Below are 27071 nucleotides of genomic sequence, written 5' to 3'. Positions count from 1 at the left end.
GTGGCCGATATAAGGAAGTATAACATTAAGAAGATTGAGCATGCTGTAAAGAACGGGGGAAGCCTTAAAGCGGTAAAGAAGAAATTGGGCATAGGCAAAAACCAGATGTATGCGATAACGGACAAAGCGGGCAACGTCATCACGAATATGGACAAGATAGTCAAAGTAGACGGGGAGTTCTATACTGATCTCTACAGCAGCCAAAGTAGTCAGGACCGTAACGAGATTGGCGGCAGGGAAAAACAGTCAGACGTTCCACCAGTGACGAAGGACGAGGTCCAGAAAAACATTTGGAGGACGCTTAAGCTTCGCCTTCAAGAGTGGAACGTGATAGCGTTATTACATCGCAAGGACGCTTTCCCAGCAGAAGCGCTACGGCGCAGCGATTACGTCAGAGGCGTCCGGCATCAGACGCTGCACCTGGCAATCGCGCTGTGAGCGGAAAGAGGAGCCGCGTCGCCTAAACACCACTGGCCGAGTGACGCACGCTGGATGTTGGAAGGGGAGAGAGCGAGAAAACTTATTAAACGCAAGGGTATTGGGGCATCCTCGCACCGGTACCAGCGCGGCCAGAAGGGGAGAAGCGGGTGAGAGAAGATAGTGATCTAAAGAAAGGAAAGACGCTTGATTTTACAACCCGTGAGGGTGCACGGCGAAACGTCAGGGGCAAGTGGCGCGCCCCGTGTCGGGGCAGCGCCGCACATGGAAGTTGCTTTTTATTTATGAAGTGCATGCCGGGATTTATCGCTCACGGCCAACGCCGCCGACGACACCGGCTTTTCTGCGACACGAGTTCCTTAATGCTACCGCATTAATATCAGAAACTATGAAAAGGGGGAAATCAGCTGGAGAGGATCAGATAACTACAGATTTGTTAAAGGACGGGCGGGGATATCGTGCTAGAAAAACTGGCCACCCAGTATACGCCGTGCCTGGCGTCATCGACGTTACCGGAACCATGGAAAAATGCAAACATTCTCATTCATGAGAAAGGGGACTTTAAGGACCTTAACAATTACAGACCGATCAGTTTATTGTCTGTTACGTATAAGGTATTTACTTAGGTAAGCGTTAATAGAATCAGGACAACCTTGAGCTGCAATCACGCAAAGGATCAAGCAGGGGTTCGGAAACGGTACTCTACTATCGATCATATTCATTTCATCAACCAGGTGATAAAAAAATGCTCGGAATACAACCAGCCCTCATACATAGCATTCATTGATTACGAAAAAGCATTTGACCCAGTTGAAAATTCGGCGGGGATGCAGGCTTTGCGAAATCAGGGTGTAGACGACCCGTACATGAAAGTGCTTGCAGATATATACAGTGGCTGCACAGCAACCATAGTTCTGCATAAAGAAAGTAACAAAATTCCCATAAAGAACGGTGTTAGGCAAGGAGACACGATCTCCCCAGTACTATTCGCAGCTTGCTTAGAGGAAGTATTCAGAGACTTGGAATAGGATCAGTTAGGGATAAGGATAGATGGAGAATACCTCAGTAATCTGCGATTTGCTGATGACATTGGCTTGCTAAGTACCTCAGGGGATGAACTGCAAATATTGATTGATGAACTAGACAAGAAAAGTAGAATGGTAAGCTTAAAAATGAATATGCAGAGGTCTGAGGTAATGTTCAACAGCCTCGGGAAAGAACAGCAGTTTACGTTAGGTAGCGAAGCACTGGATGTAGTAGGTGAATATTTCTACATAGGACAGGTAGTAACCGCAGATCCGGACCATGAAAAGGAAATAACAAGAAGAATAGGATTGGGATGGAGAGCATTTGGCAAGTACTCGAAGATTATGACTAGCAGCTTACCGGTATCGCTCCAGAGGAAAGTATACAACAGTTGCATCTTGCCTGTGCTCACCTATGGGGCTGAAACGTGGAGGCTAACCAAGAGAGTTCTACTTAAGTTGAGGACAACCCAGAGGGCTATGAAACGAAAAATGGTAGGGGTAACATTAAGAGATAGGAAGCGTGCAGAGTTGGTCAAAGAAATAACTAAATTTACCGACATTCTAGTGGAAATTAAGAAGAAGAAATGGGCATGGGCAGGACATGTAGCACGAAGAGAGGATAACCGATGGTCGCTTAGAGTAACAAACTGGATTCCAAGGGAAGGAAAGCGTAGCAGGGGGCGGCAGAAAGTTAGGTGGGAGGATGGGATTAAGAAGTTCGCAGGGGTTAAGTGGATGCAGCTAGCACAGAACCGGGTTAAGTGGAGAAATATGGGAGAGGCCTTCGCCCTGCAGTGGGTATAGTCAGGCCGATGATGATGATGATGAACAACTTTCAATAGCATGTATCGTTTAGTTTGTTTCAGTTGACTCATGGCCTTCAGGACTCGGTGCTCGGGACGCTCTTGGGCATTATACATATTAACGGCATAGTAAAAGACCATCCAGTTAAATTTAAACTATATGCGGATGACTGTGTACTATATGCAGAAAGTAAAAATAAGACATACCAGCTGATACTAAATGATGCTTTTCATAAAAACCAATTGCATGATGTGGCGCCTGGCAAATGCCAATCGACTTTCAAAACGCTGTCTTCATCAGGACAGCTCGGAAAACAATCTGCTCAGATTCAAATATTCTAACTGAAAATAAGATTCCTTCCGCGGTTGCACATCACAAATATCTAGGTTAATGGATCACTAACACTCTAGAGTGGACCAAGCATAAGAAAACCATAACCATAACACATGCAAATCATAAACTTTTGCTTCTGAGATGTGCATTGAAGCTCTCCATCACTGAAGTTCAGCTGCTAGCCAAAAGTCAGTTGTCCTGCAATTACTTGATTATGCGCTTGTAGTTTGGGATTCGTTCACTTAAATAAATATTCAGAAAACCGGAAAGAATACAAAAAGACTTTTCCGCTTTGTCTGTGATAGTGATGGGCGTACATCAGTGACCAACCCGTCCCACACGGCTAGTTGGATACCTTTGACCGCAAGGAATCACATCTATCAGCTCAGAATTTTGTACCAATTTGTAAACAGGTTTTTGAGGGTTAAATTTGCCGAAAAATTCTCTTCCGGTTATAATACTAGACAACGAGACAGTTACTTCTTTTAGCCCTCGTAATAACTGCTTCAAATATTTCTTTTTTCCACGAACTCTCACTGACTGGAATCAGCTTACCAACAACAAAATTTTTCGAAAATCCGTGCCGTCTATTTTTTTTAACATTTGCTTTGTTTTATTACGTTATATTTCCCCCATATGGTTAAATATATTGTTCATAACTGATTCTAAAAGCCACACTATCTATTATTGTATCTGTTTATTGCTGATGAGCGATTTTTATATCGTCACGTAGTGGTGACAAGGCAGTACACACCAAAGGAAGACATAGGCATGATGGTACTGAAATTAACTCTTTATTGGGCTGACTTGCATCCGCAAAATAACTAAGCAACTCGGAGGCGGCGATAGCAAAGAGAAGTTTATTTGGTACCTTGAGCGTACAATTGAAACGCACAGACCAGCGTGGGTGCGATAAGCAAAGGATAATAATAACCGTACTAACTCTCTTCCCTTGAGAGAAATAAAATTCAGACGGCACATCAAGGTGTCGAAACTCTATCCCCCCAAATAGAAAAAAAGAAGTTTTGCAGGGGCGACCGATTACATCACGTGAAGGCGCAATATAAGCGTAAGTACTGCGCTTACTCTTGACCTCGCGTACAAGCTTAAGAAAGGGGAGAAGGGGATATGGGGCTCGCAGGCGAGTGCAGCAAGGCAGGCATCTTCAGTCAGCTGCCCAGTACAACAAAGAAGCGCGTATGCCAACGCCGCAGAAACCGCGCCTCACCATCTCTTTCTAGCTGATCGGACATGTACTTCCGGATGACGAGGCACAGATTCCGCAGCGCTGGGTGCATTGCGCGAGCAGGAGTCCGGCGTTCCTCAGCGAGACAGCCAAGCCGCCACAGTACATACATGGTAGCGGCGACAGCTTAACGAGGAAAAAGGCCGCGCTAGCGTCTTGTGCCAGGGCCTACGCCAGCTCTAAACATGCGCTGCACAAGTCGCCACATCGTGCGTGCAACAACACGTTCAAACAAAACAGGCTGCAACCTTTCGACACCACCACAACTGGCGCATCTATCGTTAGGTACCACGCCCCACCTGGCGAGGCGCTGGCGCATGGCAAGAACCCCTCCTCCCCCCGCCTGTCCTACTCAAAATCGACAACTTCATTGGGCATTCGGCCTGTCGCCAATGCCAGCTTGGAAATGGTTGTCTTCCGAACTTCATCCAGTGTAAGGCGTGCACACGCCATTTGTTCGCTAATCTGAATGGGTGGCGTGTCTGTTAGGCTCGCATCAGGTAAATCGGAGTCTAACGCCTCCTTCTTTCCCGCGAGAGTGCGATAAAAAGAGAACGGCCTCTCCGCTTGGGGGCCTGCATGCCTTCCGGTTCTCAAAGCACGGCGTGCCGTGATTAACCAGTAGAACAGTAGTGAGCGTACTGGGTACGACTCCCTTGGGAGAAGGGAACCCACTAACCTCACTGCCAGCACTGGCGACACAGTAGAGATGCACGGCAGTCCAAGCCCCCTCCCCGCCACCCCCCCCCCCCCCCCCCCGGTTGGTCGCCAGTGTTAACAAGTGACGGGCAACCAACGCAGTCCGGCCGTCCCACGCAAAGGCGCCTACAACCCGTGAAAAAACACTATGAGTCACAATAACCTCACACAGATTTCTCGTACTAAATTCATAATAAACTCGTATAAGTCTCATATAATATCATACAAACATCATGGAACGTATGAGAAATATATGAGATTGTTTGAGATTTGTATGAGTTCAGTATGAGTTTATTATGAGAAATCTGTATGAGGTTATTGTGACTCATACGCTTTTTTCGCTAGGGAAGAGACGCGAGGCGTCCCGCTGTACGGCGCAGAATTATTGCGATGCGTGCCACATAAAAAACGAGAGCGCATGCATGAGTTTTCACAACTGTGGCTTTTGCACTTAATGAGAGGCTGAAAAGCGCGGTACTCGAGAGAGCGCGTTTTGCTCGCAACACAACCTCTTCCCAAGTACAGGAAGAACCTCCACTTGTTTCAAACAGCCTCGCCAACACACAGACTGCGGCCACAAAGTTCACCACCACAGACAGTGGATCTCAGAATGACTCAAAACGTAGAGCATGGCTTTTACTGTTGTTGAGCTCTGCACTATTGGTCAAACGTGGATAGGAAGGCTCAAAGCTCTCGCTGTCCCGAACAAAAGCACAGATATCATCCGCATACGCGGAAACCACAAGCGTTTCCTGTCCTACCATTGGGAAGCCCCGGATTCATTTGTCAGCGACTACTTTCCGCAGAAGAGAATCCAGAGTAAGCACGAAAAGGGCCGATGAGAGCGGGCACCCTTGTCGTACCCCTCGTGTTACCGCAAAATTGCCTGCGATGGTTCCTTTGAGGACGAGTTGGCTGGTTAAACGATTATATGCCGCGAAACCTTCAAAACTGTATTTGTTGTTTTTTAGCAGCCGCTGGCATGCGGCCTTATTACTCTGATTCTGGATCGCGTATCAGTTCTGTATTCTTTGTTTTTTAATGCTCGATGTCGCGAGACGCACCTTTATCAGTTTCGTTGTAGCGCAAGATGCACGGAGACTGATCTTATGAGTAGTACAAATTCAGTCGGCAAGCCAAAGCATCTACGTTATCAAAAGCCTTCGCCTGGTCTAAAGCAACGAATATACCACTGACACTTTTGGCATTTGCGTAAGCGAATGCAGCTCTCGTTAATGTAAGAGAGGCAAACACCAACCTACCAGGTACGAAGCAGGACTGGTAAGGACTTATCAGGGCCTCTATGTAGGCCCGCAGCCTTCTAATAAGTAGAGTGGCAATCAGTTTATAATCAGTGTTCAGGAAGGTAACTGGTCGCCAAGACGCTGGGTTTGATGGCGTCAAGCCATCCTTTGAGAGCAAGACGATGCGCCCAGTGCTAAAGGAGAGTGCCTTCATGTCATTTGAAAGCAAGCCGTTCACAAGCTTAAAAGTAAATCTCTGATGATGTCGAAAAAGGTGGTTTCAAAACCTGCCACCATCCCATCAGGACCACGCGCAGTTGACTGATTCATGGCTCCTAAAGCGTCGCGCACATCCTCCATAGTAGCTGGAGGTGCAAGTGCTACGCGTGGCCCTTCAGGAATTTGGGGGAGGGGCCCGCAGAAGGAGCTGACAGCTTCTTCATAGCCTTTGTATTGGTCGACGCCCTGAGAAGAGAACAGGGCTGCAAAATGGCCGCAAAAGATGCGCTGGATATGGGCTTCATCTGAAGAGGGACTACCATCTTCCAAGATTACTTCATCCACTTGCGGTGGCTGAACTTTAGACTGACCTTGCTAGCGCGCATAACCAATGTCAGCTCTGCCAACAAGGGGAATGCGTGAACCTGCTGGCATACGTGATGAGCGGGAGTTCGCAAGGATGCGATGACACCGAGTCCGCAGTTGGTCAAAATGCTCTCTCATTGCGAAAGTTAGCTCGCCGCCATCGCGTACAATCCGCATACGTCTGAGGACGCCGTTAACCGCCGTAGTAACACGGACGCGCCGTGCTTTCTCTGTGAGCAAGAGAACGTGTCGCCATCGTTACTTCAGGGTATCCCAGCCCGTGGGAGTCAAGTAAGTCGCATCAGCCACCAATGCACGCACTTCTGCGCGAATCGTAGTAATGCACTCATCATCATGCAGTATAGATGCGTCCATTCGCCACATTAGTGGGCGGTTGGAGCGTCCGGGCGCCCCCTGTAGAGTGACCATTACTGAGAGATGGTCGCTAATATTTCCGGCCGCAGCAGGAAAGGGCAGCACATTACACTCAAGAAAATAGGCCACCAGAGTACAGGAGACATAAACTCGGTCTAGCCGGCTAGCACTTCGACTCCTAGTGCGCGTTGCCACAAAAATGTCCCCATGTAGTGCGACCCATGTGTCCTGAAGGCACAGGGAGCGGACAAGCTTCCCCAATTCTTTTGCATGACAATGTGAGGCGCCCTGTCCAGGCCCCTGATGTCGCGCCATGAGTCCAAAACACAGTTAAAGTCTTCGAGCAGGACGTGCGGAACATCATCGAAAAAATGTGGTGCAATAAATTTTAACTCGTTCGTCAAACTACGTGTGACTAGCGCGTAAACGTTGACGAAACGAGTTCTCCGGCCGTACAAAAAACGTCCACCGCAATCAAGCGACCATCGAGACCGAATGTGCAGTGAGCACTCCATCTGAATGCAGGGTTCAGAAAAACGACACCCACGCCGCAAAACCGCGAGTCCGTCAAAGAAACAAAGTCATGTACATTAAAATAAGACCAAAATGAAATGACATTTGCAGGTGTACGGAATTTGCATTCCTGCAAAAACAAAGGCCCCGCCGGGGTGGTGCAGTGGTAAGACGCCCGACTACTGTGCCGGAGTTCCCGGGTTCGAACCCGACCACGGCGGCTGCGTTTCGATGGAGGCGAAACGAAGAGGCGTCGTGTGCTGTGCGATGTCAGCGCACGTTAAAGATCCCCAGGTGGTCGAAATTACTCCGTAGCCCTCCACTACGGCTCCTCTTTCTCTCTGTCCACTTTCATTCCCACCTCCCTCCCTTCCCTTACGGCGCGGTTCGGGTGTCCACAGAGCAAGTGTGACAGTTACTGCGCCTTTCCCTTCCTGTGAACCAATTTATTATAAAAACAAAGCGTCAACTTGATACAAACGTGCAAGGTGTAGCACTTTGCTGCTGCTTATAGGGATTACGGAACCTTTCCACGTTAAAAGTAAGAAAGCTAAGCCTACTCATCATAACAAAAGAGTGAATGAAATCAAAACAGCTAAGAAACGCAGCTCGAGAACAAACAAAACGGCGACAGACTCCGTATAGTTCTGCTGACGAAGTTTGCGAGTGCACGCTGCATCGGCGCCATGGAAATGCATGACGGTGTCCCAAAGGTCCCCGCTGAGGTTCCAGCTGTTGGCTCGACGACCACGCGGAGGCGGGGACACCCGGACTATAGGCTGCGAAAACGTCCCGTCAGAGCGAGTGGCTACGGAGGAAAGCACACAGCACGCACCATCCATCTTTCACCACCGGCGCTGGCGAAGCCGTAGCACTGATAAGATAGCAGTGGCTGGTATGGAGCGCCAAGGTAGCGCGTCTTTGGGCACCGCAAAGCGGAAAAGAATGAGGTTGGCCGTCGCTGCCTGTCACCTTGAAGAGTGGCGCCATAGCACTCACGTCTCTGAAAACAACACATCCATCGGTGCGTCGTTCTCAGCGGTCTTCGCGGCTTCTTTTTCGGAGCCGAGGGCGTCGTCGCGCTTGCTCCACCATCCGATGCCGAGTGCTGGCGCCTTGTTTCGTCTGCGCCATCCAGAAGCAAGGTTTTCCGCACACTTGTTCGTTAGGTCTTGGGAGCACTCACGCTCAATGCGCGCAACGACCCGGGCAGGAGAGTAGGTGTTCTGGGAAGCTCGGATTCATAACTAGTCTTCGGACTGGGCATGCTCGGTAGCTCCAGGGGAGGGGAAAGCCGTCGACTACGAATAGGCATCGGGCAGAGCGCGATCCTTCGTAGTGGGTGCGTTAAGAGCCGCACCCTCGTATGTCGGTGTGGCGGGAAGGTGCGAAGCGCCCGAGGCAGTCACTGACGAGAAAGACACGCGATGACTCGTCGTCGGACGTAACTTCCGAGCCCGTGACGTCGGACTCCGGCGACTGGGCGGCGGTGGACACCCTGTCAGGTGCGCCCTCAGAGTTTGTAGTGAGAGGTTTACTGGACACTACCGAGGGCTAATTGAGGACTGTCAGGGCGGCGTTTCCACCTTTGTGCGACATGGTATCAGGCGTCGAAGCGGCCATATACGAGCGCGGCATCACGCAGTCGTTGGTCGCGTAGTTGCCGCCGCATCGTTTACACGCTGCTTGGGACACCTCCGTCTCGTGGCCGTGCGTGGAGCATCGGCCCCAACGTGCCGCTGCGCAGGAAGCACCAAAATGGCCCTCTGCGCCGCACTTTGAGCGCACTCGCTTCTTCCCGCGATACTAAAGCATCGGACGGTGCCAAGCGACAGTGATGAAGTTGGGCGATGCCCGCATTATATCTAGCTTTACCAGCCTCGCTCCGTTGCGCACATGACTCTTTCCCTTGAAAACAGGCTCTTCAATAGCGCCGACCTTGCCATACGGCGGCGGCGAGGGAGTCGTCGCTCACTGACAGGGGTAGACGGAACACCGTCATTAAAACCACTGGAGCAGCCATTTGTGCCAGTGGTACTGGCTTTCCAGCGACGAGGATTGTGCCCGCCACTACCATCTTAGTTCCTTGAGCCATCGACGAGACGGCAGCTAGGAACTTTGTTCCGCCGAGATGCTGCAGGTACTGCAGGCCCCCGACACCGACGACTGCTTCGAGTGCGTCAAATAGGTCGTCCGCTGTAGCAGGCTTTGGTAGTGTGAACTGAAAGCATTGCGCTTTCATAGGTCGCTGGACTGGAGGCGGCAAATCTATGGCTGCCCTAGCCCCGGACACCACGGCAGGAAGCGTGGCGTCTGGGCATTGTAGCTGGCAGCGAGACCTCCGAGGACGAGTCGGATCCGGGGGCCGCCGGAGTAGGTGTCACTGAAGGCAGTTTGACGGCGGCGATAGCAACAAACTTGCTCGTCGATCGTTGAACTAAGAGTGCCCGTAGCACTCGTCAACGCTCAGTTTATAGGTTGCTCTGAACCATCCAGATAAAGTCGAAAACTGTTACTAGCATAACCTGGAACATTGTATACAATGTTCCAGGTTGAACCAGGCGACTGGTAGAAATGTTCGAGACCGATCTCGGTGCATCTTGGGCGACAATGAAACTGATAAAGGTGCGTCTCTCAACATCGAACATTAAAAAACAAAGAATACAGAGTTGATAAGCGTGCCAGAATCACAGTGATAAGGCTGTAAAAAGCAATAAATACAGTTTTGAAGGTTTCGTGGCAATATTGTTCCTTTCATGTCTGATTTTGCATGAATGTTTGAGACCTGTACATGCAAATTTTCTGTTTTGCATTCATGAATCCACCGTGCCAAAATATTTTCTGAAATGTAGTATTATTAAATAATAAATCCGGGCTAGTAGGGCTTCCACTCACCTGATGACGGTGGGCACGCAAGCCACGGTGGGAAGCTTAGAGGTGACAGGAGCGGCTACAGAAGCTTCGGTTTCCGACAGAGATATTCCCACGTCTGCTGCTTTCAGGGCCTGCACATCAACATCAAAACCTGCAGCGACACGACTTGCGTCCCATTGGGCTTGAAAATGGCGCGACAACATGAAGCATGAAACAGCTTGCACTTGTGTATCACAGGTTCAAAAAAGCTGGCATATAATTGAGACAGTTCTCGTACGATCGTTAGAATAGAGCAAAAATTCTGTTTATGCCTCGCTGGTTCCCATGGCAACTGATACGCGAGCTGTCATAGAGCCAACAACACCCCAAACGGGCCGACATACACAACAAACACCATATTGATAAGTGATCTCCCCCCTCCCCCTCAAAGTTTTTCTTACGTCATTCCTAATGGACTTTGATCTGGGGCAAGGTTCCTCTTTTCGGTATCAAAACTGTACCGCAACCATTACCGTGAAGCGATTCGGGTGGTGCCGTAGATCCCTTACTCAAATGGCCTGCATCGGCTAACCTTGTTTGCAAAAAGTATTTATTTCAACACCAATTGTGCGTCCAAATGTGTATGTCGTGCAATAAAAAAGCTCGAAACTTTGCCAGTAACTGAACGAGAATGACGATGCTAAGCTGCCAAGGAAAATCATGCCAGTCAGTTCGCATGTTTAATCGGTTTAAATGGAGTTAAACCGTGGCTGAATTTTTCTTGCAGATTGCTGAAAACACAACGGTTGGTACAAAGTTTCAGCATACTTCAACATGAGCCTCGCTCATCCACAACTCCCGATCCTGCTTACTGCCACGCCGGCATTCCTCAATGCTACCACGGGAAGGTCACTAATCTCCGACAAGAACTCACGAGGGATCTTTCATCGACATTTGTAGGTCTTGTACTGAGAACCTGAAGAAACCGCAGAAGAATTTACGCAAGTGTAAAGAATCATCCCCTCATCCGCCAGCCTGTTTGCTCTGTTCACATTTTTGAGAACCACATCGTTTGAATACTGCACGTGAGTGGGTTGTTTCGGTTCTTCGCGATGAATGTTTTGCCTGCTTTTTGAGTACTTTGCCCGAGAATAATAGTAATTGGTTTACTGGAAAGGAAAGGTACAGTACCCACCCCACTTTTTCTGCGGATGCTTGCACCACACTGTATAAGGGAAGAGAGGAATGAGGGAGCGGAAGCGAAAACGAGAGAAAGAGGTGCCATATGGTGGGCTGTGAAATAATCTGCACCAGCTGGGGATTTAGTATTGCAGAGAGAGGGATAATATTACACATAGCTCACACGTAAAACTCAGTAAACAGTTTAATTATTTTATTGGGCCTTAAGTGTGTGTCAAATATTTGCCCCTATTTCGGCACCGGTCGCTTCAATCATGCCGATCCAGCTTGCCGAATTGTACGTAAAGAAGGAAACCTACGGCTATACCTAACATGTCTAGCAGAAATGTGTTCTCACAAAGAGACGTCATAAAACTGCATTCCTTACATTAACACATGCCATTCATAGACGACGACGACGACGACGACGATGATTTGAACGGGCGATTGGGAGAAGACGACGAAGCGAAACTGTGCTCCGCTTTCGGCGTGCCCTGACTGGTTGTTGGTGTTCCTCGGTGCCAGAGTGCCTTCTGTGTAACGTTACGTTACATTTTTCAGCTGATGCCAGGATTCGGTAGTCTCTGCTGTGTGCCCTGGTCAAACAATTGCAGCATACGTGCAAGAGTTCCCAACCAATCTTCCTCATTCCAGGAGTCAATAGGCTTGAGCTTTCCCTCTTGGCTTGCCATTTTACGTTACTTAATGTCCACATCAGGTATATCTACAACGATATAATTGTTATTTATATAAAAAAATGTGTTAATAGCAATGAAATAAACGTCCCAAATGTTTCCTGAAATATTATTATCAGTACAATATTTACATTCCAACAAATTGATAATCTGAAAAAAATTGAAAGATAAGCTTGATTGTTTTCTATTTACCGTCTCAAAGAGATCCAGGCTACGCACATACTAGAGGAACCATTGTTATATTGCCACTGTTGTGCATTCTAGCTATGAATTTTACATGTGCTAGTTACATTGTCATTGTAAAATGAATACAAGGCACTTTGTAACATGAGTCAATGTTTTCCAGCTTATTTCGGGCTTGCAGAATATTTGTGTTTACAAACCCTTCTAACTTTCTGAAAAAGGTAATGGTGAGGATGAAAGGCGTGACCGTCTGCTAGAACTTTTTTTGCTGCCAAGGTCATTATCCAAAAACACATGACGGTATGGTTAAGGGTGCGCATTTCAGCTGCAAGCAATGTGTCTGAGGCTAAATACATAAGACGACTTGAAGTATATTTGCTTGAAATCTGTGCAAAATAAAATAGAGGGTATACTGAGGGAGCTGCTAATGTGTTTTGAGCATAGTGTGTCTATTTTCTTTCGTATCATTTTCCACACTTCATATATCTGCATGTAATGCTACATTTGTCTACCTATGTATTGTTTCTTACCTTGTGGAATTTTGTTTTTTCACTTTTTCCTAATGTACACCTGGTGGGCTGACATAACCTACGTTTTCTGTTTTCCTGGTTGCTTTCATGCACCAAATTGTGACACAATTGTGTCAGTTTTGTTGTTGTAAGAAGCAAAATGTTCATTTCACAGAGCTACCCCGCCGGGGTGGCGCAGTGGTTACGGCGCTCGACTACTGTTCCCAAGGACGCGGGATCGAATCCCGGCCTCGGCGGCAGCTTTGCGATGGAGCCGAAAAGCAAGGCGCCCGTGTGCTGTGCGATGTCAGTGCACGTTAAAGAACCCCAGGTGGTCGAAATTTCCGGAGTCCTCCACTACGGCGTCTGTCATAGCCTGAGTTGCTTATGGACGTTAAACCCCACAAACCATTTCACAGAGCTGCTTACATCTTTCCTGCAATACGGCTGTTTGTTTTGTTTTGGTTTGTGAGGTTTAAAGCCCCAAAACAACTCAGGCTGAGAGATGCCGCAGTGGAGGACTCCGGAAATTTAGACCACCGGGGGTTCTTTAATGTGCACTGACATCGCACAGCAACACGGGCGCCTTGCTTTTCGCCTCCATAGAAAAACGGCCGCCGAGGCCGGGATTCAATCCCGCGTCCTTGGGAACAGTAGTCGAGCGCCGTAACCACTGTGCCACCCCGGCGGGGCCAGTACTGCTGTTTGGCAAAGGATTTGATGCAGCTGCGTTGATGGCCAATCAGGAGTAATTGGTACCTAATTTTATATTCCATTGCTGAAAATAAACAAAAATATATCCACACCGTATAGAACAGAAATAATGGGTCAACAGGGCGCGACAGTACGGCAAGCGCTTTCTAGCATTCAAACTGCTCGTCGTGCCGCTGCGCAGTTTAGCATTCAAACTACGGGCCTTTAATGAAAGCAGATGTGTGTCGAGCCCCAGCCGCTTTGTGCGCTACAGTCAATTGGGGCGCAGGGCACCATGGAAGTGGAGGATATTTTTGCGGGTCCTGAACGTGCAATCGCGTGACACAAAAGTGACGTAGAGATACGTCACTTCTGCGTATCCTGTTGACGTTTTTTTATTATTCTGCTGGGGTAGTGAAAAAAGCACTTGGCCTGCCGGAGCGCTGCTTCGAGCTGAGGGAGTGTGAGCATCTAGCCGTCCGCACTCAACAGCACGCGAGCACGTATGCTTTCTTCTGTATTTTTTTCCCTATTAGTGGGGAAAGGTTGAAAGGAGGGGTGGGCAGGATATCCAGCGTAGACAGCGTGGTTTCAAACGAGCAACGGCTTGTTGTTGTTGTTATTGTGGCTGTAGGAAGAAAGAAAAGAAAATGCACGGGTCTGCTACTGGCTCTGTAGCTGAGCCACCTCTGCTGCCTCGTGCGGACAGAAGAGAAAATAGACAAAAAAGAAAAAAAGCAGAGGGAGAGAACGACGCGCACCATAACAACAGCAGTCATCCACCACCATCTAAGCGGTGGCGGGTGCAATGACGGATTTCACGACGGCTTGGAGCTGCCCTCGACAAAGCAGTATTCACATTTGCTTCTTTTCTTCTTTTTTTCCCCGAGCTGTGAGGTATGGGCTGGTTTGGCCTGAGCGGCAGCGGAGAGAGTGCTGACGATTTGCTGTGCGCGTGTACTTGGCTCAATCGGGCGCTTTTGCACCTTAAACGTTCGGATTCAACTATGTGAAACAAATATATATATATATATATATATATATATATATATATATATATATATATATATATATATATATATATATATATATATATATATATATATATATATATATATATATATATATATATATATAATTTGCTTAGGGGAAAGATAATTAAACACAAAGTAGAAGAAAAAACAACGTGCCGATGGTTGGAAGAGCACCGGACGCGATATTCGGAGGTCGTGGGTTCGGTCCCCACCATCGGCACGTTGTTTTTTCTTCTACTTTGTGTTTAATTATCTTCCCCTATGCAAATTACATTACTCATTTCTGTGATTATCCAAGTAAAAATAAAAAAAAGACATAAAACATAATCCCCAATGCTTTCCTTGGCATCGCCGACTGTTGGCTTCTTTCCTTCATGTATTATAACGAGCACCCTCATTTCCCCTAAATTGATCTGCTTGCAGCTTACGGGGGTCTCGGTTCTGGCAGTCTTGAAGCCATAGGTAGCGTAAGAGGGTTCTAGCACAGCTTTCGCCCTCGCTCTTGATCACGTTCTACGCGACGCTGCCGGTAACAAAGGACGTTCCACGTCCGCCACATCAAGCCTGCATTGTCCTTGGTTTTCATTAATCTGTAACTGGTCCAGTTGACTATATTTCCTGCAACAGGCTCTTGCTCGACTGACATGTCGCCTCAAAACCATTACCAAATATCGCATAATTTAAGCAACAACCTGGTAGTGATAAACAAAACTTGGGGCTCTTAAGTCTCCTTTTAGGAGCCTCGTTAGAGTGCCCGCACTTTGCTACCTGCTTATTCACCGTATCCCGTAACTGCTGCCTCTGTCACATATCATTAGAATACAGCCTTAAGCCACCGCGTTATATGGAATAGCACCCTGCACATAGCTATATAAAGCCCCTCTTTACCGAAGCCGTACGAACGTGCCCTATAGGAGTATAGTGTGTCTGACTTGGCATCTAAGGGTCCCGCTTTCAATAATTCCTATTTCATCCTTACATCTTATAGACTCTGGTTTGGTAGCTCCTGCCACATTGAACATGTCATGTGTTCTCATTGCGCCAAAGGCGTCTGGCCATATCACCAACTAAAGTGCCTCTTACCAGAGAGGTTTTTCTTCGACTGTTCGCCGACAGAGCGGGCGCCGGATTTTCTGTGGAACGTGGCTTTTCATTTTATCACATCGGCTCAAACTGTCTCAACAGTATAAACAAATGTATGCACAGGCTCCTTTACTTGCAAGGCCACTCAGACTAGCGCGGCAAAATTTAGAACAAATTGCATGCTTGTATAAAAAAAAAACCCTTCGTAGATTTTTCTGATATGTCCTCGCAACATAACCTGCGAGAAAAGCTTCTGGTGCTACCTCATCGTGTTTATTTGCTTCATAACACATCGTTAAAAATCCTAGTTCACTGGCCAGCTCCCCGGTAACTAAATAAGTTAAACAACGTGACGGGAACACAGGAAAAGCGGACGACGCAACTACCGCGGTTGGGCCGTCTTCCTCTCCTGTGTTCCCGTCACGTTGTTTGCACGGTTAACCTATAATTATTCACCAACAAGTCCAATCTGCTGTCCCTTGTAGCAAATTCAATGGCAGCTGATAGGGCATTATGCCTCAGCATCTGAACTTTTTAACCTCAGCACCGCTTTCATTTCAGAGGAAGCGAGTGCATTTTCACTCCTCACTGCTGTCTTTGCCTGAAGCGAGCTCAGCAGATAAACTTAAAGGGTCTCTTAGATGTCTCTTAAGCGCACGACGGCGAAAGCCTACCCTTCTCCTATCATTTGCCTCTCATCGTTTGCCACAGTTCGTCATTTCAAGTCGTCGTTTGATATATTGGTCGTTTCTCAGTCATGATGAGTCTGCCTGCGTAGTCATTGTAGCCCTTATCACTCATAACTAAGCCGGTTACTCATTTAGAATCAGCAGTGGTCATTACATGCCGTTTCACATATTGGTCATTTCGTAGTCATTAACAGTAATGATGAGACATGCCTAGCTATTATAGTCATTACCACACATCGCTAAACACTTTTACTCATTTCTAATCAATTGCGGTCAATACATGTCGTAGAGTGATATACTGGTCATTACAAATCATTTTAGTCATTATTAACCCTTATTAGTCATTAGCATTAATCATTACCTCTATCAATGTCTATAACTTTTGATGATTACCTTCACCATCAATCATTTTCATTCTTAATCTCCCTCCTTGCACGTCCGCTTTTGCGACTGGAACACCAGTGCACAGATGCGACGCACAGATAACAGGCACAGCTTCTGCGCATAGATTTTTGCTCCATGAGCCTAGAATGGCTTTCGCCTTAAAAAACAAACGCATCCAGTCTCAACGTTACCGTGCTTGCACACGCGCACACAAAATGTTTGCGTTTACCACGCCGACGCAAGGCGAATGCGCCCAGAACGGAAGCAAACAGCGCGCTCAGAGCCGACGACCCCAGGCGACGTGTCCCCGAACAGTGGCGCCCTCAGCAGAAATAGCGGGCGCAACTGTAAACTTCCCAAGGACATGCTTGCCCATTGACGGCGGCTGGACGCAGCAGGCCGCACCCAGTGCGCTTCCATCGAGCGGCCGTGCAACGGCTTAATCGTTTTTGTAGTTGAGAATGTTCGCGGCGGCCTGAAAACGATTATGAACTATTTTTTATTAAGCATGAAACGCCTTTAGCTCCCGCTGTCGACGACCTTGAGGTGATGTCGAGTTGAACCCGAGAGGCAAAGATCCGCGTGTGCAATGATTCAAATTCTGCGTCTCGAATTTTAGGGGCAGTCCACCGAAATTTGGACATCACCGCTGAATTCGCCATACTCAAATTAAGTTGGACACCATTTTTCTCCAGATTCGGAAGGGGCACATTTCGGGGGTACTTGGGGCCAAATTTTGGGGGAGGTGCACCCAAATTTATTTCAATTTCATTGAATTTGCAATACCCAAATTAGGTTAGACATCCATTTTGGCCACATTCGAATGAGGTGAAGTTTCAAGTGTCCAGATGGCTACATTTTGGGAGTGGCCCACCTAGGTTCGGAGGTCACCACTGATTTCACCATACTCAAATTAGGTTGGACATCAATTTTGTTCAAATTTCGATGAAGTCAAACTTCTGGGATCCAGGGGGCTAAATTTTGGGAATGGCCCACCTAGGTTTAGAGTTCACCACTAAATTCGCCATACGCAAATTAGGTTGCACATCAATTTGGGCAAATTCGCACGATGTCAAACTTCGAGAGTCCAGAGGGCTAAATTTTGGGGATGGCCCACCTGGTTTAGAGATCATCAAAGAACTGGTCATACGCAAATTAGGCTATACACCAAGTTTGGCCACATTCGGACAAGTTCAAATTTTGGTGATCCACAGCGTTAAATTTTGGGGGTAGCTAACCGAAATTTGGACATCACCGCTGAATTCGTCGCACGAGGCAAATTTCGGGTGTCCATGGGGCGAAATGTCCGGGGAGGTCCACCGAAATTTGGATTCGACTTCACTGAATTCGCCGTACCCAAATTATAGGTTAGACATCGATTTTGGCCACATTCGGATGAAGTGAAATTCAGAGGCTTCCTGGGGTTGAATTTGGCGGGAGGTCCCGAAATTTGGACGTAACCACTGAATTCGCCATATTAAAGTTAGGTTGGACACCACTTTTCGCCAGATTCGGACAAGGTCCAATTTCAAGGGTTTAAAGGGAAATTTTTTATGTGCGTATATATAGTTTTGCGGACACGTTCTGTGGGCAAGTTTTCTCCATCTTTCCTGCGGCATAAGCCTATTAATGCTCAATAATGTCTCTCATTGCACGCGTTATCGTTGAAAAGCGAGACCTAGGTTCAGAAATTAAAGCGAGTGTATGCGAATGTATACGCATTGTATGCATCAGCCGTCGCTATTATAGCACGCGTTGAGCGGAACCATGAAGTGAAAACAATAACACGCATAACGACGCAAAATGATCAGTGAATTAAGTGATATTGCCAGATTTGTGATGTTCTTGCATGCAGTTTCAGTATACACAGTCGCTTAGAAGAAATGCACAGTACCTCGCAGAAAAGAACAAAGCCTTTTTCACGCCGGTTTGTGCACTGAAATGCGCAGCAACTGGGCATAGTGCTGCACTAAAGGAGCGCGAATAACGCGAAGGGCAAAATCGCAATGTCAGGGAGCTCGGTCGTAGCAGCGGCGGCTGCCCAAATAATGGCGCCGACGAAAAATAAAAACACAAAAAGAGCGAACTCTTCGGGCACTTTTCCCGGAGACCGCCCGCGGAGCCAATCACGTCCAATGGGAGAGGTGAGAGAGAATGATCGTCGAGGGTTGCAGCGCGGCAGCATGGTTCACAGAAAGTCGCTACTTTAAAATTATCAAGGAACTTTACGCTCACCGGCGCACGATCAAGGTCGTCCGACAGCTGGTGCGCTTCGGATCGCATGAGGTCCATATTCGCACTAGGGTTGTTTTCGCCAATACAATTGAGCGAGTCAAGACACGAACATTCACGGCTCCTGTCTTGTCGCTCGCTGTCGACTTCACAATTGTGACTCTACAGCGTCCGCGTACATGTCTGCCTTCGCTGTTCAACACTCGTGGGCTGCGAAATTTTCATCAGCGCCACTTCGTCTTTCCACGTGTTATTATTCACGACAACGCTGATCTCGGTGATGACTACATCTCCGCCACGCTTTACAACTTCTGCTTCTGATTTGTCAGGCGGTTGATTTACTGCAAGTTCCCCACTCTCGATTGGTGGAATCGGATTCTTTACAGCTACGTGGGGCGGCGTGCAAGACGGTGTCAATGCGGATTTCTCACCGATGGAGTCGGCTCTGACCGTCTCAGCTGCCAGTGGCTCGACCAAAGTAACCCGAGGCACTTCTTTTCGAGGCTCGATCGGATCGCTGCTGCGATCGTGCTGCTCTGCCGCTTCCTCAAGCTGTGTCTCAATCTAATGTGGAAGTACAATTTGCTCCGAGCCTTACTGAATGTCTAGCCATTCAGTTTTAGTGGCTTTCAGTTGATACGCCAAAGCCAAGAACGTTTTGGTACAGTTTCTCTCACACCAATACCTGTCCTTAAGCTCAATCAGTGACAGCCGATGTCTATTCAGTAATGACTCTTTCAGGAAATCGTAGTTTTTCAAGTCAGCTTCTAACACGCTCTTGATTTCTTCCGACACCTCAGCGGAGAGAAGTGCTACCAATTGTGCCCAAGTATCTCGCTCGAAGCGCTTACGTTTGCAGACACCAAAAATCTGCCATATACTCAGCCATATCCTCGGCAATGAGGAACGGTTGCAGACCCTCTCGCGGCTTCGAATTGTTACCTTGAATGGCAATTAAATCTTCATGCCGTTTAACACTTTTTTCATGCGCTGAAAGCTCATGAAAAAGGCTCATGACCTATGGGTCTGAAACGTGGAGGCTAACCAAGAGAGTTCTACCTAAGTTGAGGACAACTCAGAGGGCTATGGAAGGAAAAATGGTAGGGGTAACATTAAGAGATAGGAAGCGTGCACAATGGGTCAGAGAAATAACCTAAGCTACCGGCATTCTAGTGGAAATTAAAAAGAAATGGACATGGGCCGGACATGCAGTGCGAAGAGAGGATAACCGATGGTCGCTGAGAGCAACAAACTGGATTCTAAGGGAAGGAAAGCGTAGCAGGGGGCGGCAGAAAGTTAGGTGGGCGGAGGAGATTAAGATGTTCGCAGGGATCAAGGGCATGCAGCTAGCACAGAACCGGATTAAGTGGAGAAATATGAGAGAGGCCTTCGCCCTGCAGTGGGTATAGTCAGGCTGTTGATGAAAGCACAAGCTGCATAAGCTTCTTTAAACGGGAAAAGCGCTTTTCGCGTTATAATCATTTACACTCATCGAGCTCTTGGCGTTCAAGCCTTTCACGCTCGTCGCGCTCTTCACGTTCTAGCTTTTCACGCTCTTCACGCTTTTGGAGTTCTAGCCTTTTGGCTTCCTCCTTCCCTTTTCTCTCTTGAATATCATCCTAGGCTTCTGCGGCTTCCTCAACCTTCACGTCCTCTGCCTGTATGATCTCAAGAATTTCTTTTTTTCTTTTTGTTGAGCCCAAATCGACGAAGTTCTCTGACCTTGTAACTCCATCTTTCACCGGTCTCTTGTTTGCCTTTTTAGAAGAGTGTACTAGACGTTCGCTGTCTCGCTCCTAGCAAGAGACGCGCAATCCATTCTCACACTGATTGCCCTCTCAGCATCCCTTGGTTTTCAAAACACTTCCTGTAGGCTTGAAACACGCAAGGTTAACACCATGATACTCTCAGCCTTTCTCTAAGCTACCCTGTGTGTCAGGAAAGTCTGGCGCTTGAGGGAAACTTCAGGTGGTACTCACCGCTCCGAGGTGCCTGACGCCGGTCAATCCTACCGCTGCCACCAATGTTGCGCCGGTGGGTTATCACACAGTAGCCCACCGTCAACAGGGTTGTGCCAAGGGGTTGGTTGCGTAGCGCTCGTCATCTGTTTCGTGAACGAGGGCTGTCAGCTCCCTGGGCGGTAGCGATGAATTCGAGTCGGCGCTGGTGAGAAAAAGCTTTATACACTATCTACAGGCATTTACACAACGAGATCGGCTCTGGGGCCGAAAGCTAACATAGCCATACGCGACTGTCCTTGCGCAGCGACGGCCGGGTAGATTCCGCCGAGTCCCCTCTCTCTAGGGGCGAACTGCTCCCGATGGACGTAGTAACGAACTCGCACACTGAGTCTCGAACGGAATTGCACTTGAGTCTTCGTAACCCAGAAACTGTTGACGCTGAAATGGTCCAATCCGATGGCAGCACTTTTGCAGGGCCAATGGGAGAGCTTGTTGCGCTCTTGCTTCAAATATGCCGCGGGGTGAGAAGGGGTACACCGCCAGGGCAACGCCGCCGAGCTGTCTGGATGCTCAGCTCATGTTCAAAGACGTCGCTTCTCTCCCCTTAGTATAGCATGCCTCCAGTGCACCGGTGCTTTGCACAGAAGTATCCGAATTTTGTCAACGAGGCGTTCGTCGGAGAATTTTGGCGTTCGGCTGAATTTCTGGGCGGCTTTGGCCCGGCACAACAGGTGGCAAACGCGGGCGGCCACCGCAAGTACCGCGTACCGTTAGGAAGTGTTTTGAAAGTGAGAAGTGAAAAGAAGCATCTCAATGGGATATTGTGCAAAGAAGCTTTGGGAGAGCCCCGGCTAATAAGGATTGCGCGAGTTCTGCAGTGTCTGTCTACCAGAGGTATTTTACGCACTTCAACTAAAAGGTACCTGCGTTAACAAAACCGTTACAACCGATAGCGACACTGTTAGCTATCTTAGGACGGTGTCAGTTGCTACTTCAAGCGGCTACGACGGGACATTCAGGAATGTTTTATTGTTCTGTCGTTAGGTTAGTTTCTTTGTAATCTCGGTTTCTCGGTAATCTTTAATGAATTTGCTAGCACGCGTACAGGTAAAATGTGGTCATGCTGCCAGTTTCGTCAGGTCAGGCCTGTTGTCCATCTACATAGGTTTAGCGACTGCCGTCATAATACTCATGCTCAAACGCGTAATATTTTTACGTGCTATGTCGAGGCTGTTGTTTTATTTGAATAAAGGTGCACTTCATGTTGGGTATTTTGTGTTGATGCCTGGCTAGCGCGCCACCGCTTTTGCGGGTGCGGCGCGCGCCACGGCGCATTTTGCTGAATTTTTACTAACACGCTGGAGGTGCTACAATTGAAGAACCAATACACATAAGATGTAGGTCCTCAACAAAATACGCGGAAGCGCTGGGTGAGAGCAACATGCGACAAAACGTATCAAAAAATGAGCAGCAGCGGTACAACTGCGGTAGGCGCTCGCAATGCGCCCGCACGCCCGCTGTCATAACGTATTGTATTCGCTTGTTGCGGGAAGAGGGGCTTGCGCAATTTCGAAGCGAACATTAATGCGTTCCAACTGCGGGTAACATCTGAGGTTTTAACTGTTTGTGCACATTGCTAATAACTTTTTCAGTGCTATATAATGGCAAAATATAGCAATTTAACGCATTATATAAGTTGTTCCACTCTTGGCTGGGTATGGGCGATATTTAGCGATCCGAGTGTTTACCGCCGAAAAAAAAGGAGCCGCTAGTGTCGCCAGAAATTTTCCGCCCCATTGCTTCTATGCAGTGCCCGCAGGATGGTGAGGTCCCGAATTAGCCTTAATCTGAAGAAGGAACACAGCAGATGAGTAAGAAAGAAACCCATCAACGAGTTAGCGGTGAGGGGGAGGGCAGAAGATTCAGGACCTCGCTACAGAACAGATATTCACCTCTAACTCAGGATAGCGACATTACCCTAAAAATAATGAACAATAATTTCAGAGATATCATTACTGAGTGCGCGGTAGAAGTAGGCGGTAGGATAGTAAGAGTGGATACCGGTAAGCTGTCTAAGGAGACGAAAGATTTGATTAGGAAATGCCGGAGTATGAAAGCTTCCAATCCAACAAACCAGGCAGAATTGGCCGAGATATGAAATCTAATCAATAAGCGCAAGGTGGCCAATATAAGTATAACATGGAGAATATAGGGCATGCTGTAAAGAACGGCAAGCCTTAAAGTGGTAAAGAAGAAATTGAGCATAGCAAAAACAAGATATATGCAATAAGAGATAAGGCGGGAAACGTCATCACGAATATGGACAAGATAGTCGAACTAGCCGAGGAGTTTTATACAGATCTCTACAGTAGCCAAATTAGTTAGGACCGTAATGAAATTGGCGGGGTAAGGAAAAACAGTCAGATGTTCCGCCAGTGACAAGGGACGAGGTCAAGAAAGCGTTAGGAAACATGAAAAGGGGGAAATCAGCTGGAGAGGATCAGATAACTACAGATTTGATGAAGGACGGGGGGGATATCGTGCTAGAAAAACTGGCCACCCCGTATACGCAGTGCCTGGTGTCATCGACGATACCGGAACCATGAAAGAATGCAAACATTATCCTCATTCACAAGAAAGGGGACTCTAAGGACCTTAAAAATTACAGACCAATCAGCTTACTGTCTGTTACGTATAAGGTATTTACTAGGGTAATCGCTAATAGAATCGGGACAACCTTAGACTGCAATCAAACAAAGGATCAAGCAGGGTTTCGGAAACGGTACTCTACTATCGATCATACCCATACCATCAATCAGGTGATAGAAAAATGATCGGAATATAACCAGCCCTTATACATAGCATTTATTGATTACGAAAAAGCATTTGACTCAGTTGAAACCTCGGCGGTGATGCAGGCATTGCGAAATCAGGGGGTGGAGGAGCCGTACGTGAAAGTGCTGGAAGATATATATATAGTGGCTGCACAGCAACCATAGTTCTGCATAAAGAAAGTAACAAAATTCCCATAAAGAAAGGTGTTAGGCAAGGAGACACAATCTCCAAAGTACTATTCATAGCTTGTTTTGAGGAAGTATTCAGAGACTTGGAATGGGAGCAGTTGGGGATAAAGGTAGATAGAGAATACCTCAGTAATCTGCGATTTGCTGATGAAATTGCTTTGCTAAGAAACTCGAGGGACGAACTGCAAATAATGATTGATGACTTAGAAAATGTAGAAAGGTGGCCTTGAAAATCAATATGGTGAAGACTAAGGTAATGCTCAACAGCCTCGGCAGGGAACAGCAGTTTACATTAGGTAGCGAAGCACTGGAAGTAGTAGGCGAATGTGTCTACTTAGGACAGGTAGTAACCGCAGGTCAGGAACATGAAAAGTAAATAACAAGAAGAATAAGATTGGCATAGAACGCATTTGGCAAGCACTCGCAGATTATGACTAGCAGCTTACCGGTACCGCTCAAGAGGAAAGTATACAACAGTTGCATCATACCTTTACTCACCTTTGGGACTGAAACGTGGAGGCTAACCAAGAGGGTTCTATTTAAGTTGAGGACAACCCAGAGGGCTATGGAACGAAATATGGCAGGGGTAACATTAAAGGTCTATTCACACTTGCGACTAGATGAGGACGCGCGACTACCAGTCGCGCGACCAGAGGAGAGGAGCTTGCCACTACCGATGTTCACACTTGCGACAGTCGCCTTCTCGTTCTGTTCTCGTTCCGAACGAGTTGGGAGTAGGAGAGCTGCTGGGCGATGACACTGAACGTCGGTAGCTGCCGCGTGCCAGACACTTCAGCCGGTACGCATGCCGCGCTCTCGTGTTTACAGGAGAACGCCGACGACGAATAGACGATGTCAATCACCGTGGTGTCAATATAAAATGTTGCACCTGCGCGAAAAACCCATTTCTCAAACGTTCATGGTACTTACCGGATAGTCCGAATATCTTTTCAATCTCCTCCCAGGTCATATCCTATCATCCCTGCCTTTGAATTCCGGATACCGTTTGTTGAAAAGGTAGGGGTATTCTTTAATTGCATTGAGAAGGTGCTCGTTCGAGTACTCCGGGACCTCGCTGATTGGTGAAATGGTTTGCGACTAGTAGTCGCGCGACTGGAAATTCGAGCAGTGCCCGATCGGCTGCGGCAGTCGCTTTTCGACCGATGCGACCATTTGCGACTGTCGCTTTTCGACCAAAACGGTCGCGCGACCGCTGCGAGTCGCAAGTGTGAACGGGCCTTAAGAGATAGGAAGCGTGCAGAGTGGGTCAGAGAAATAACTCAATTTACCGATGTTCTAGTGGAAATTAAGAAGAAATGGGCATGGGCAGGACATGTAGTGCGAAGAGACGATAACCGATGGTCGCTTAGGCTAACAAACTGGATTCCAGGGGAAGGAAAGCATATCTTGATAAGTGGGAGGCTTAGCGCGGAACAGACAAGGACAAGAGTAGCGCACAGGACGAGCGCTCGTCCTGTGTGCCTCTCTTGTCCTTGTCTGTTCCGTGCTAAGCCTCCCAGTTATCATGTCCCGGAACCAACTAGCCCAGAACTCTACTTTGCGAAAGCATATCAGGGGGCGGCACAAAGTTAGGTGGGTGGATGAGGTTAAGAAGTTCGTAATGGGTCAAGTGTATGCAGCTAGCACAGAACCGGGTTAAGTGGAGAAATATGGGAGAGGCCTTCGCCCTGCAGTGGGTATAGTCAGACCTATGATGATAATGATGCGTCTATGGGAATGTCACTCCTCTGCTGACGCTCCGCGGAGCGCAGTCATGCTGAGCCGTGTTCCTACTTAGCGTGTACAACCGTGTACATTATCTTTATAATTAGTGTTCGTCGGATTGTAACCTTTTCCTCCCTGACTGTTTGCCAAAATTGCATGAGTGAGACTATGGCAGAGGAGAGCTTTTTCCGAGCTGTCTTTACTACAAAATATTTTGTGGGTACTTTTCAAAGGGACAATTTGTGAGTGCGGCTTTGTGTGATTCGGTATACGTGATCGAAACACAAACGTAATAACAATACAGCTAGCAGTAGCGCTTGCTGTGTTGGCTGCCACGCTCCACGACAGCAGGTATTTGGGAAGCAGGGAAGGAGGATGGCGATCGATGGCATCTCAATAACATCCCACGTACGACTCCGAATTCCAATTGTTCAACAAAATTTTGAAACCCCAAAGAAATTGGGTACTTACCCCGCAGTCGTTGGCGCCATCCCCGCACATTGCAACGACGTATCTGAAGGTAAATGCAGAAAACTCAATTAGATGCGAGCATTTGGGATCTACCAAAAAGCGATTCATAGTTTTAAACAGTACAAAATATATTCCGGAGGTTTTCACCATAAACCTGCTGTTACAACAAAACTTTCTCTATTATCTTGTAACATCAGCTTTTTGCGTAGTCAGAAAAAAAAAATACTGCAGAACTTCAAAGAAGAGAAAAGTGAAACATAGAAACTACTTAAAGGAAAGGAAATGTATATTGTGGGCTTAGGCTGAAACAGTTCTCGGTATGACCACTGCGACTGCGCTAGCTACAACGGCGAGCGAAAAGATGCTCGTTCGATAGTGTTCGAACGATCGCTTTATCCGCAGAATGCATGGCCATGGAAAAGACATCGATAGATGGCGTTTCGGCGGTGCTATGAGATAAAGGCGAAAGTCTGAGAACGGGGGAGGGGGGGGGTCCTTTTTTGCGTGCCGGAGGCCGCCGCGGGAGCCCATCGCGTGGTGTGTGTGCAAGTCGTCCTGTGCGGAGAAAAACCGTGAGTTGCACCGGTTCCTGCGCGAATGTCTTTTGTAGCGTAAAGCTACACTAAGCGGGTCAAAGCAGAGTTGCGCGGGAGTTTGCGCCGCCCGTTATGCGCATGCGCGAGAGTCGTGTGACGTCATGAGAGGCGCAGGTGCGTCTACTACTCGCCGCCGCTTCTCTTCAACGCGTGACCTTTACCCAGAGCTATGTTTACCACAGTTGCGCCGCGCACTACTGCGAATGCGCGAGTAGGGTGCGCCCCGTGTATATAATAAGCTCGGTGGAGAAAAGACGGTCGCGCTCGACATGGAACCTAAATACAGTCGAGCCGCTGCCAAACGGCGCAGAAGACTGAAAAAATTAAATTCTTCCGATCCCGAGGTTGTGGCCTGGCATTTGGCCGTCGAGCAGCGGAAGAGCGATCGAGCCAAGACGAAACGTGCGGCGAAAACAACCTCAACAAACTCAACCAAGCATAACCGTAGCTTTACGCCACGCATATCCAGGCATAGCAGAGCTCAGCCACTGCCAAT

General features: G+C 47.8%; 1 protein-coding gene across 1 annotated transcript in view; it reads right to left on the bottom strand.

Annotated features, from left to right (window-relative positions):
- Positions 1 to 27071, bottom strand: part of LOC146194269 (polyamine-transporting ATPase 13A3-like) — an 813351-nt gene that overhangs the window by 184060 nt on the left and 602220 nt on the right. Inside the window, exons 25-26 of the mRNA XM_084596520.1 lie at positions 25980 to 26022; positions 10161 to 10270 (exon numbers count right to left, since the gene is read on the bottom strand). Of these exons, the coding sequence (XP_084452646.1) occupies positions 10161 to 10270; positions 25980 to 26022 (153 nt within the window). The remainder of the gene's footprint in view (positions 1 to 10160; positions 10271 to 25979; positions 26023 to 27071) is intronic.

Source organism: Amblyomma maculatum, chromosome 3 (assembly GCF_055883805.1).
Source record: "Amblyomma maculatum isolate TAMU_Amacu chromosome 3, ASM5588380v1, whole genome shotgun sequence".
NCBI lineage: Eukaryota > Metazoa > Arthropoda > Arachnida > Ixodida > Ixodidae > Amblyomma > Amblyomma maculatum.
Note: the sequence above shows the minus strand (reverse complement) of the source record. Positions and strands in the feature narration are given on the sequence as shown.